Below are 12273 nucleotides of genomic sequence, written 5' to 3'. Positions count from 1 at the left end.
GTCCTCACGTCCCCCTTTTCATGACTTTTCTCTTAAATAAATATGCAGCCTTGGTGAGCGTGACAGTGTTCTTTAAAAAACATTGTGTGTGTGTATGTATGTGTGTGTGTGTGTGTGTGTGTGTGTGTGTGTGTGTGTGTGTGTGTGTGTGTGTGTGTGTGTTTGTGGTTCTCGTATGTTATACGGACAAAATCCCCACAAGGGTGGTAAGATCCGAAATGTTTTTGGGGACATTTTTGGTCCCCATGAGAAAAACAGCTTTTAAAACATACATAATGGTGTTTTTTTTTTTTTTGAAAATGTAAAAATGCAGAACGTTTTCTGTAATGGGTAGGTTTAGGAGTAGGGGTAGGGTTAGGGGATAGAATATACAGTTTGTACAATATAAAAATCATTATGTCTATGGAATGTCCCTATAAAACCTGAAAACCCAAAATATTAGACGCATTCCTCAACATATTTTGTTGATCCTGGAACAACATTTCTGTCTGAAAATTTAGTCCTAACCATATCCCTACCCCTAAACCTAACCCTATCCATAAGTTATTCCTAAAATTAGAGGGAAATGATAGGTGAATAACACTGATGTAGAAGCACCTAACCATGATTGTAAGCCTAAACTTAAACTTAGACATAAACTGTAGACTTGTCCCTCAAAAAACAAAGATGTTGGTCCAGGAACATGTTGTACTTGGTGGGGTTCTGAGAGAGAGAGAGAGAGAGAGAGAGAGAGAGAGAGAGAGAGAGATTTTGTGGTCGTCAAATGTTAGTGGAATAGTCCATTGTTAACATGAAGATCCACTAAAAATCACTTAGAGACCAGTTAGCATAATTTGTCATTCATTTAGCATCAAATGCAGTGACATTTTTAAGTGTGACTTCGAAAGTTTTCTAAAAGTGTCTATAACCTTTTTGTGGCCACCCCGCATCTCAAAATAGAACATTTAGAAGCATTGATGAATTGAACAAGCTTAGCATGCATTTTTTTAGAAAGTTAATGTGCTGTTACAGTGCGCTTGTATAAGTTGTTTTATTCCTATAGGTTTTTGCACTGAAGCTTTAAAATCTCAGCATGCTAAAGCAGTGTGAGAAAAGAGCCATCTGCTCGAGTCCTGTGTGTCCTCTCAGAGTCTGTCTCACTGCGTGACCACTGCAGTGAGCAACCACAGACTCCACACCCCCACTGTGCTTTCCCTTCTGACTCAGACACCCTACCAATCACATCCCCATTCACATCCTGAATCTCAACTCTGTTACTTCATTGTTGTTTTGTTTTTTAGGTTTTTGGAGATCTGTTGACTATTTACCTAGTTTCTCTAATACTTTAGCAACTCTAATAATCATAATCACAAAGCTTAGTAAATTACTCTGTGAATTCTTTCTTATACTTTGCCACTAGCTTTAGCATAGATGGAGTAGCCATAAATTACCAGACATCGTTCATTTTCAGTGAGAGCTGGTGATTTGAGGTGCAGTGTGCAAAAGTGCCTGAAGGCGATGCGACAGAGTTGAGCAGAGTTTAACTGAAATGCAATGACTTCCAAGTGGGGTGCAGACAGTGGAGCTCAAGTGTGCCTCCACCTGATACAGATTATTACTGCAGTTAGGTAGAATAGGCTGTAGAGCATAGCAATAACAAAGCCAAAGTTCATGGATTTCAAGGGAATGCACAAAAATATAAAATGTATGCCTTGAGTGCAATGTAAGTTGCATTAGATAAAAAGTCTAACCAAATGCATAAATGCAAATGTAGATATTCTGGGTGGTTTTCAACTTTTCTAAAGGTCTGAAAATTTTTTCTGTGTGTTTTCTCTGATTTCTATGCTTAATATAACTTTACTGCCTTTACCGTAAGGCATTTAGCAGATGATTTTATCTAAGTGACTTACAAATCGAACAGCACAAGCAATTTATTACAAGAATGAACAATGTTTGTAGTACACAATGCCAAGGACAGAATAATCTAAATTAGTATACAAGCTAGAGCAAAAATAAAATCCAGAAAAGTAGAGAAAGAGAGAACAATAATTTCTTCTTCTTCTTCATTTTCTTATTCTTCTGCCTCTTCTTCTGCTTCTTCTTCCTCTGCTTCTGCTTCTGCTTTTGAGTCTATGGCAGCCCATAGAACCATATGGTAAAAAGTTGTGAAATCTGGCACACAGATAGAGGACAGTCTGAACAATAACCACAGCAATTTTGGAGTCTCTATCTCAATCCCTCTAGCGCCACCAACTGTCCAAAATTGCACTTCCATTTATGCTAATAACTTTTGAACTGTGAGGGCTAGAAACAAAATTTTTGAGAATTTTTGGCTCAAGACAAGTCATCATTTTCCATCATGAAACATCATTTAACATCATTTTCCTTCATGAAAATTTTCCCGCCATTTTGACTTTTCAATTTTCACCAAAATTGGCTCAGATCATTTTCAGACCATGCTGGCAAAAAGTTATTAAAAGCTCCCAGCCACGTTTGCATAACTCATCGGGCTTTTTTTTTTTTTTTTTTTTTTTTTTTTGTGCTCGGCGACTAATTGTTGCTTGCAGCTGTATTTATTTTATGTATTATTATTGTTAGCTTATTATTATTTAAATCTTTGTTTTCTTCAAAAAGGAGCTATTATAGGAAGTGCCTTTTGTCTATGGTTTGAAATTGTGACTTCAACACGTTTTATACATATAATAAGATTTATGCCATTGAAAAGTATAGGTCAGACAGACAGTGAGTGAAAGAGAGAAAGAGACAGTGAACAGACAGAAACAGACAGCGATACAGGCAGAGAAACACTTGGTTTTAGCCCAAGCTGCTGTAGTCAATTGGTCCGTCTTGCAGAAAAGCATCAGGTGGAACAGACGTTATGGGCCAGTGGGTCAGTACCAAAAAAAAAGAAACTCACTGAGCCAAGGGTCTGTCTTTAGTGTCTGAGGGGATGAGATAGGGTCCTGTACTGTCACAAAATCATTAATGCAACCAACGGCATCATTCCCCGATACGTCATTCAAGGATGGTACATTTCAGATTTTTTTTCTAGGTGTTTCTTCAGCAATGAATACTCTGTCTTTTTTGGTCATTTTTCTGAAGTATTATAAACATTTCCACCAGGTTTCAAGTTGATTTGTGCATTCTAAACAACTTTTTTTAAATTTTCTGTCTCCATTGTCTTGCTAAGTCATTGAATCTGAAATACATAAAATTGTATTATATTTTCACACTTTTTGCATAGATTGGTTGGAAATGGCACAATAGTGTGCTGACATGTAATATAAAATTACCTTGATGCGTCTCATATTCCATCTCAAGCTCTTCGTACAAAAACGTAAAAAAAATCAGGCTAAAAACAAATGTGGTGTTTTTTTGTTGCTGTTGTTTTGTTGTTATTTTTCTCTGTAAAAAAAATATATATTTTTGTGTAAAATTGGCTATAAATGTATTTTTGGTTGGATTTTCATATTTTAAGGTTGAAAATGTGGGACAATAAACTTTTGAGAAGTAGCAAAAATAAATTCCAAAACCTACTACAGTTACACAAAGAAAAATGGTAATTTAAATCATCCCCTGGGACTTACAATGTACTTACAGTGTACATGCATATTTTTAATTTATTTATTTTTATTTTATTTTATTTTTGCTAGCCATAAAATTTTTCACAGCTTTAAAAAAAAAATGAAAGTGTATTTTTTTTTTTTAATGCAGAGGAAAAAGACATAGAACAGTTTTGCATTTGATTGCGAATCTGCTCACGAACAGCTGTGAGGCTGAAAAACGATCTCTTCCATATCAACAATGTTTAGCGATGCATTAGGAAGAAGTTTAGAGAAGAGGGAATTGGATCTCAGCAAAGTCAGACAAGATATGAGCCTATATATATCAGAGCACCATGACAAAAGAGAAAATAAATCACTCTCATTATGGACGGGAAAGAAGACAGCATCCGAAACATCCAGTCCCATTACATGCTGCATATGTAATAGACATATTTATGCAAACAACCCTTTCTTATCCTTGTCTCATGAATATCTTTTATGTCAATGCTGTGTGTTAAACAAAGCGGTGTGTACTCAACTATTCATGAAGTCTGCTGTATATTTCTGCTCACGTTTACCTTAATCAATACTGATGTTACAGGGGTCGCCGGTTTCTAAAATTAAAGTTATTAAGTGATAAACTGCAACATGAAGCACTACGGCTCATTTCTAGAACACTTTATGGTGCATCTAAATGTGTGTAATAGGCCTTCAATATGAGTTAGAGGAGGAGGGAGCTCTTAGCACTGCCGAAGATGATTATGATGATGATGCTGATGAAGATGGTAAAGACTATAGAGCGATCAAGCGAAGGAATGTGTTTTTTCTCATTGAAGACAAACAATGTTAATGTTTTCTCACCACGTACAGCAGCCATGTGTAAATGGGGAAGATTTGCATTCCTTCATGCATATATGTCTTCTCTGAGTCCCACAGCACACACAAAAAAAGGAAAGCTTCATAAAGCCTGGCTGATAAGATTTGCTTGCTTAGCAATGTTTATCTTAATTTTATGCTTTGCTGGAAGTTTGGTGTTAGCAGTTGGAGAGATAGCTGTTTTTTGTATAAGACTGTATTGTAGTTGTATTATATAGAGTTCACATATTCAGCAATTAAGTTCTTGGATAGGTTCCTTATATCTGTTAACTATATTATATATATATATATACAGTATCTCACAGAAGTGAGTACACTTCTCACATTTTTGTAAGTATTTTATTATATCTTTTCACGTGACAACGCTGAAGAAATGACACTTTGCTACAATGTAAAGTAGTGAGTGTACAGCTTGTAATACAGTGCAAATTTGCTGTTCCCTCAAAATAACTCAACACACAGCCATTAATGTCTAAACCGCTGACCACAAAAGTGAGTACACCTCTAAGTAAAAATGTCCAAATTGGGCCCAATTAGCCATTTTCTCTCCTTGGTGTCATGTGACTCGTTAGTGTTACAAGGTCTCAGGTGTGAATGTGGAGCAGGTGTGTTAAATTTGGTGTTACGCTCTCACTCTTTCATACTGGTCACTGGAAGTTCAACATGGCACCTCATGGCAAAGAACTCTCTGAGGATCTGAAAAAAAGAATTGTTGCTCTACATAAAGATGGCGTAGGCTATAAGAAGATTGTCAAGACCCTGAAACTGAGCTGCAGCACGGTGGCCAAGACCATACAGCGGTTTAACAAGACAGGTTCCACTCAGAACAGGCCTCGCCATGGTCGACCAAAGAAGTTGAGTGCGTGTGCTCAGCGTCATATCCAGAGGTTGTGTTTGGGAAATAGACGTATGAGTGCTGCCAGCATTGCTGCAGAGGTTGAAGGGGTGGGGGGTCAGCCTGGCAGTGCTCAGACCATACGCCGCACACTGCATCAAATTGGTCTGTATGGCTGTCGTCCCAGAAGGAAGCCTCTTCTAAAGATGATGCACAAGAAAGCCCTCAAACAGTTTGCTGAAGACAAGCAGACTAAGGACATGGATTACTGGAACCATGTCCTGTGGTCTGATGAGACCAAGATAAACTTATTTGGTTCAGATGGTGTCAAGCGTGTGTGGCGGCAACCAGGTGAGGAGTACAAAGACAAGTGTGTCTTGCCTGCAGTCAAGCATGGTGGTGGGAGTGTCATGGTCTGGGGCTGCATGAGTGCTGCCGGCACTGAGGAGCTGCAGTTCATTGAGGCAACCATGAATGCAAACATGTACTGTGACATACTGAAGCAGAGCATGATCCCATCTTTTCGGAGACTGGGCCGCAGGGCAGTATTCCAACATGATAACGACCCCAAACACACCTCCAAGACGACCACTGGCTTGCTAAAGAAGCTGAGGGTACCTAAACCCTATTGAGCATATAGGGTCTAGGGTTATATATATATATATATATATATATATATATATTTTTTTTTTTTTTTTTTTTTTTTTTTTTTTTCAAAATGAAAGCAAATGGCATTTGGACACTCTGGTTGTCAAATGTCATTTGTTTGCTGATGCTACTTGGTTTGATATTTCATTAATGCATCGAGTTATTAGGATTTAAGTGGAGCTGCACGAAAGTGTGCAATCTTATTCCTAAATGATAATGACTTTGCTATGTCTGTTAAACCTTTGACAAGTATGATCACACGATTCAAATCTGCGTTGGCTCTGCCGCTGACCCAGAGAGAGCAGTTGTCATGTATGAAACAGCCTCATAAACCATCTTTTCAACAACACAGTATTATTATTTCTGCCTTACAATAATTAAAATGATCACAGAAATACTACGATAAAGTTTATACTTCGGATATAAACACTGATGTCTACGGTAGTGATTGAAATAGAAGAAAGCACTTTTTTTTTAAATAACTTGACGCTTCAAATAAAGATTGCATCAATTAGATTGTTACACTAGTAGGTGGCGACAAATGACTGTTAAAAATGTATTTGCCATTGAATCATTCATGCAAGAGATTTGTTCAAAAACACTGATTCGTCCAATAATAAAACAAGTAAAGTGTTTATAGGTGAGTCATTGAATCATTCATTCAAACTGACGTTTTAAAAAAATAATACTAATTAATTCAAATGATTTACATTTTTTTAAGTGAACTTCTGCAATTAACATTTTGTCAGAACCTCTACTAAATTACATGTTATTTTGTTTAGTTGTCTATTCAGAATCATGGGAGAATATATATATATATATATATTTTTTTTTTTTAAATCTCTACAATCGTGCAGCTCTAGATTTAAGTATCCAAATGCTTTTTTAGGGAGTGAACAGGAGACCAATGTCTAGAGACAGAAAAAGTAGGCTACTCGTACTACACTGTAAAAGTGATTTTCCAAAGATTATGTTGTACAAAAAATACTATTTATTAATTCCATGTGATGCTTTCTGTTTCTTTGTAATTGTTTGTGAAGTGTACTTGCAAATTCTGAGTGAAAAATTGTTTCTACACCAAATTCTTCAGTTACATGAGATGTAGTATTATACAAGGTCAGGTTGTCTTCAGCATTATTGTTACATACTGGGCCACCTAGACACCCAGCTCCTCTGAATGACAGAATGTGTTAGTCAATTTATGTTTGTCGGCATTGATGAGACACATCAGAGGTGAGAGAGATACGGCAAGTGCGGCTAATAAAAGTTCCAGCCACGCTCCTCTTATGCACCCCTCCCAACACATAACCGAGTGATGATGAAGATGATGATAGAAGGAAAGAAGACTTACAGTCTCAATATGCACAATAATTCCCTTGTGCAAAGCTAAAATACTTTTATAGTCTTTGGGGAGAAAAGATATTGGAGGTCAGTGGCAGTATGCGAAATGTTTGTCTTCGCCACCAAAACTAATCGTAATGCAATAAGGTTTTATATTGCCACTAGCATTCAGAAAGGTTGGAAGTGTTTGCTTTTCATCTTCTAAGATTCAGATGTATTTTTATGGTTTCAATCAAAATGTGTGAGAGACAGAGGCACAATATACTGTATTAATATAAGCTACAATGTGTTTTTGTCCAGTCTTAAAGGGATAGTTCACCCAAAAAAGAAAATTCTGTCATCATTTACTCACCCTCAAGTTGTTCCAAACCTGTACGAGTTTCTTTATTCTGCTGTACACAAAGAAAGTTATTTGGAAGAATGCTTGTAACCAAGCAGATATCGACCCTCCATTGACTACCATAGTATTTTTTTTTCCTACTATGGTAGTCAATGAGGGAGGAGATCTGCTTGGCTACAAACATTCTTCCAAATATCTTCCTTTGTGTACAGCAGAACAAAAACATTTATACAGGTTTGGAAAAACTTGAGGGTGAGTAAATGATGACGGAATTTTCATTTTTGGGTGAACTATCCCTTTAATATAAACTTTATTGCATTTGCCTTTATGTATAAACTTCAGTTGAGCATGTAGCACTGTGGTACATTAAATATGAATGCGTTTTAGTGTCTATATGAGTCACAGACGTGATCTCTCATCCAAAGGCTCTCCGTTCCAGTGGAATAACACAATAACATGCTACCAGATATGTCACCGTGACTGATCTACAGACAAACAGAGGCTATTTTCATGTTTATTTATAAAAAGTTGTTGAGGAAGATTCCAGCTCGCAACCTCTTGCACTTGAGGACAGAAATATTACTCTGAACCACATCATCTCATGCTCTGGTGGGTGCCCAAGCCCCCCTGAATATTCTAGAGTCACCCCTGCATGCTTCTGAGATTTTTATGTGATCCATATCTTGTGTTTTTAGCTGTTGTTTGGGTCAGAAAGCGGTCAATAGCTGTTGTTATGAACATAAACCTAATCTATATCCAGTCACTACCATATACCAATACATCTAGCTGTATTTATGTAATACTAGCCCTGACCTTTGCAGTCTTTAAATCATTGGTTTGTTCACTGGTGTTGAATGTGAAGCAATGGACGTATTTACTAATGCACACACAGGCCACGTCTAAATTTTTTAAGAGTTTATGATTTATAAATCAGATCGCTGTTATCGCTCATGGCGGGATGTGTTTTCTTCTGTGAAGCATACTTAGAAGTCTGCAGCTTTTATGGTGTTAGGCGAGACAGTTTGCTTTTGTCCATGGATACGCATTTCTTTTTGTCTTGTGAAATGTCTTGTTACGTACTTGACAATCTTTTTGAGCAGGAAATCAATAAAACATGGCAAGGACGTCATTGTTCTGCCTCTAAACGCTGTTCTGCAGGTGTACTTTAGAGACGCAATTGGAACAAACCTGATTTCTTTTTCTAGCGAGACATTGCTTGCTCCCATGTTTTGACACTGTGTCTTTTCTTCTTCCCTTTGAGGCCTGAGCGTTCCTGGGAACACGAGGACAAAATCATTCTGTAATTACTGATCCTGTCATCGGATGTTAATTGCGAGTGACCTCCAGGGCTGTTTATAATTATGCAGTCCTGCAATAACTGCTAATCTCTCAGAAACAGAATATTTCAAAAGCCTTGAATAATGTATTTTCTTCTGTGCAATATTCAATGAAGTGCAATCTGATACAAAATGAGGCATCTTTCAAATCAAGATAATTGCTGTTACTCCAAGTCAGAAACTGAATGTTTTGATTTGGTGTTATTTTTCTTTCTGTATAGACATTGATTGCTGATGTCTGTTTCTGCTTCCTGTCTGACCTTTTGTGAAAAAGTCTTTAACCCACTTTGCTTTACAGTAACAGTCGATTGGTGTGAGATGCCAGTGCTTTGATCGCAGTGATGAGTGTAAAGCGCAGTCCTCCTGTGCATTTAAAAGAGAACTATTGATTTGGCCTATAAAGCCAGAAAGATTTAGACTGGAGAAGGACTTTTATGTGATTGTGAACATCAGAATTATTTTCTTGATACTCTCTGCTGGGTTTTTTTTTTTTTTTTTTGGAAGCTTGTTTTCTTTTTCTTTTTATCAAATAAAAAAGGTGAATGTGGGATTAAAGTTTAAGGTAAAACTTTAAAGTAAGAAATAGTAAATTCTAAGAAATAAAATCACATTGTGAGATTTAAAGTTTTATTTATTTATATTAGGGCTGTCAAAATCAAAATCGATCGATTTTTTTCAGTTTAACGTGTTAAAAATATTTAACACAATTAATGCAACATCCGTTTTTTATAATTTCATAATTTGGCTAGCGTTACATTATATGATCTTATTCAGGCAAATGTTTTTAAACCATTTAAGTGCCACAAGACAATCGAGAACACGCTAACTATGAATGTCGTGTCTGTGTGACACACACACGACTTGTGTGCGCAGAAAGACGCGCGCCAGTATCGAGTTCTCTTTCATGCTTGAACAAACAATAACACACAGACAGAATTATGCCAAAATGCCTGTTTTGTCGAGTATCCTCATAAGAGCAGTCTTAAATGAGTTAAATAACATCTCAAATGAACTTAAAGAGTTGTGAGAAAATGAAATGCGCATCAGATCAGCGTCATGTTTGGCGGCGACAGTTAACCGAACAAAGGTAACAGAGAAAATTGTGGCTGTAATAAGAATTAATCTATATTTAATTTATGCAGTGAAGACTGTAAAGTGTTTGATAACTTTATTCAATTTCTGTATATTTCCTTCCTTAGGCCCTGTTTACACTAGTGCGTTTTCTTTTTAAAACCGCATTTTAAAATGAAAACGATCCTCATCTACACTGTTTCCATAGCGTTTCAGAAACGATCTCTGGCTACACTACACGGCCGAAAACGCATGTCACATGACTGTTCATGCACACTGGGCATGCGCGTACAAGTGTAAACAGTTGCCTCTTGCACATGTAGGCAGCTGCAGTATTTAAAAAATGCAGAGTTTAACTTTTTTGTTGCATATTCTGTTTAACTCTTTTTTGCCTTTTGTCTCACTAGGCAGTCCACCCGCTACGGGCACCGGTACACTGATAATCACTCTGGAGGACGAGAACGACAACGCTCCCTACGTCTTCCCTTCCGTGGCCCGCGTGTGCGAGGATGCTAAAGACATAAACGTGGTGGTGATCGGGGGACGAGACAAGGACATTCATCCTAATACAGATCCTTTCAAGATCGAGCTTGGCAAACAGCCAGGACTGGAGAAAACATGGAAGATCTCCAGGATCAATGGTAAGTTAATTCTCAGATGGGACAGAAACAGGCACTAGCCCACGGTTAAACACATACCGGCTATTTCTAAGTCCTGTTCGAGGAAATATACAAGGTGCTCTTACTAAAAGAATAGTTTACCTTAATATAGTTAAGCATAATTGATTTTTTGTTGATTAATCAATTTCAGCACAAATGCATTTAGTAATAATGCGATTAGATTGTGAAAACACTGCATACACGGGGATAAATTACTATATTGTAATTTTCTATAACTTAATTACTTTCACTGCAAATGTTGTACACATTTAATTGATTGTTAATTGTAATGACAATCAATCATGAAAATTTCTGAAAATTGTGATGGAGTGCCACTTTAAATCAGCTGGAAATTTTGACAGAATTGACTGAGATCATAACAGTCCTGAAAACTGGCTATAGTGAATAGCATTATTGTGGTAGTCTATACCAGCACCAAACCAGAACTAACCAGCTAGTACAAAGGTGAAATTCTGGTGTTTTCACCAGGGTCAAATGGGCCACATGCTGCTGAGAGCGAGAGGAGCACTTTATTGTCCCAGACAGTGTGTGTATCATTAGATATCACTCTGACCAAATAGCTGGGTGTATTTGGGGTTTATCTTAGCAGAATCTCGATTACCCATCTCTCCTGAGAGCACACACTCAAATATAGAAAGGCATGTGAATCTCCAGACTTCTGTCAGCTGTTTGAGAAGAGAATCAGTGGCAGATGCTGTGATACAGAGAGACAAAACAAGAGAGGTGATTTGAGATCGAGTGGCTTATAGTCTCCTGTAGCCAAATCTGTTTCTAAATAGGAAGATACTGTCTGACTGACAAGTAAAGTGGCCAGAATGGTACAATAAATAGTTTTCTGATGTTTTTCAGACACTCACTCCCAGATCATGTTGCTGCACAGTCTTAAAAAGGCCAACTACAACCTGCCGCTGGTTCTGACCGACTCTGGCGTCCCTCCTATATCCAACAACACAGAACTGAAAGTTCAGGTGTGCACCTGTAAGAAGAACAGAATGGACTGCAGCCGTGCCGCCTCGGTACAAACAAACCTCTTGCTGCTGCTCGGCCTGGTTCTGCTCTCCATGCTCTGTAAGTATCCTGTCGCTCCAGCTCTTATACACTCACACACACCTGATCTCTTTTATCAGAATGCCTGAAATTCTGTGTGATTTGCTTAAATGTGGAGTTTTAAAGTTTGATAGGTGCTGCATATTTCATGGTTTCTAATAAAGTGCAAATAAATATTGCAAGTGTTTCACAGCCACGATTTTGCCTGACAGCAAAAAAGAAAAAAGAAAAAATGCTATATGGAAATTCGGATTTATCCAGAGTTTATTATTGTACAAAACTCTTTTACTCCTTGAACCTGGAACCTCATCCATTCTGTGCAGAAGCGGCACATCCAAACGGACTTCATTTTGCAGGACTCCCTGGGCATTTAAACCTAGTATTTTAAACCGCTTTGGATTCAGGTATTAATAGAGTCCAGTTTAAAGGCTGCTTGCAGAATCACTCCCATTCATTCAGCTTGTTTATGTACCATATTTTTGAGGACTAAACACCAATCTGCTCTCATGTGACACATACGCATATTTAAAATGAAGGGCAATTTACATTCACATATTACTATTCACAAAGTTTT

At 37.4% G+C, this 12273-nt stretch overlaps 1 protein-coding gene across 2 annotated transcripts in view; it reads left to right on the top strand.

Moving 5' to 3' along the window:
• Window positions 1-12273, top strand: part of cdh13 (cadherin 13, H-cadherin (heart)) — a 355078-nt gene that overhangs the window by 334006 nt on the left and 8799 nt on the right. For both annotated transcript variants that reach the window (XM_051869540.1, XM_051869541.1), the window contains 2 exons: window positions 10380-10613; window positions 11502-11720. In XM_051869540.1, coding sequence (XP_051725500.1) covers window positions 10380-10613; window positions 11502-11720 — 453 coding nt within the window. The remainder of the gene's footprint in view (window positions 1-10379; window positions 10614-11501; window positions 11721-12273) is intronic.

The sequence above is a fragment of the Ctenopharyngodon idella genome, chromosome 18 (genome assembly GCF_019924925.1).
Source record: "Ctenopharyngodon idella isolate HZGC_01 chromosome 18, HZGC01, whole genome shotgun sequence".
In the NCBI taxonomy this organism is placed as follows: domain Eukaryota; kingdom Metazoa; phylum Chordata; class Actinopteri; order Cypriniformes; family Xenocyprididae; genus Ctenopharyngodon; species Ctenopharyngodon idella.
This window is presented reverse-complemented; position numbering and strand designations above follow the sequence as displayed.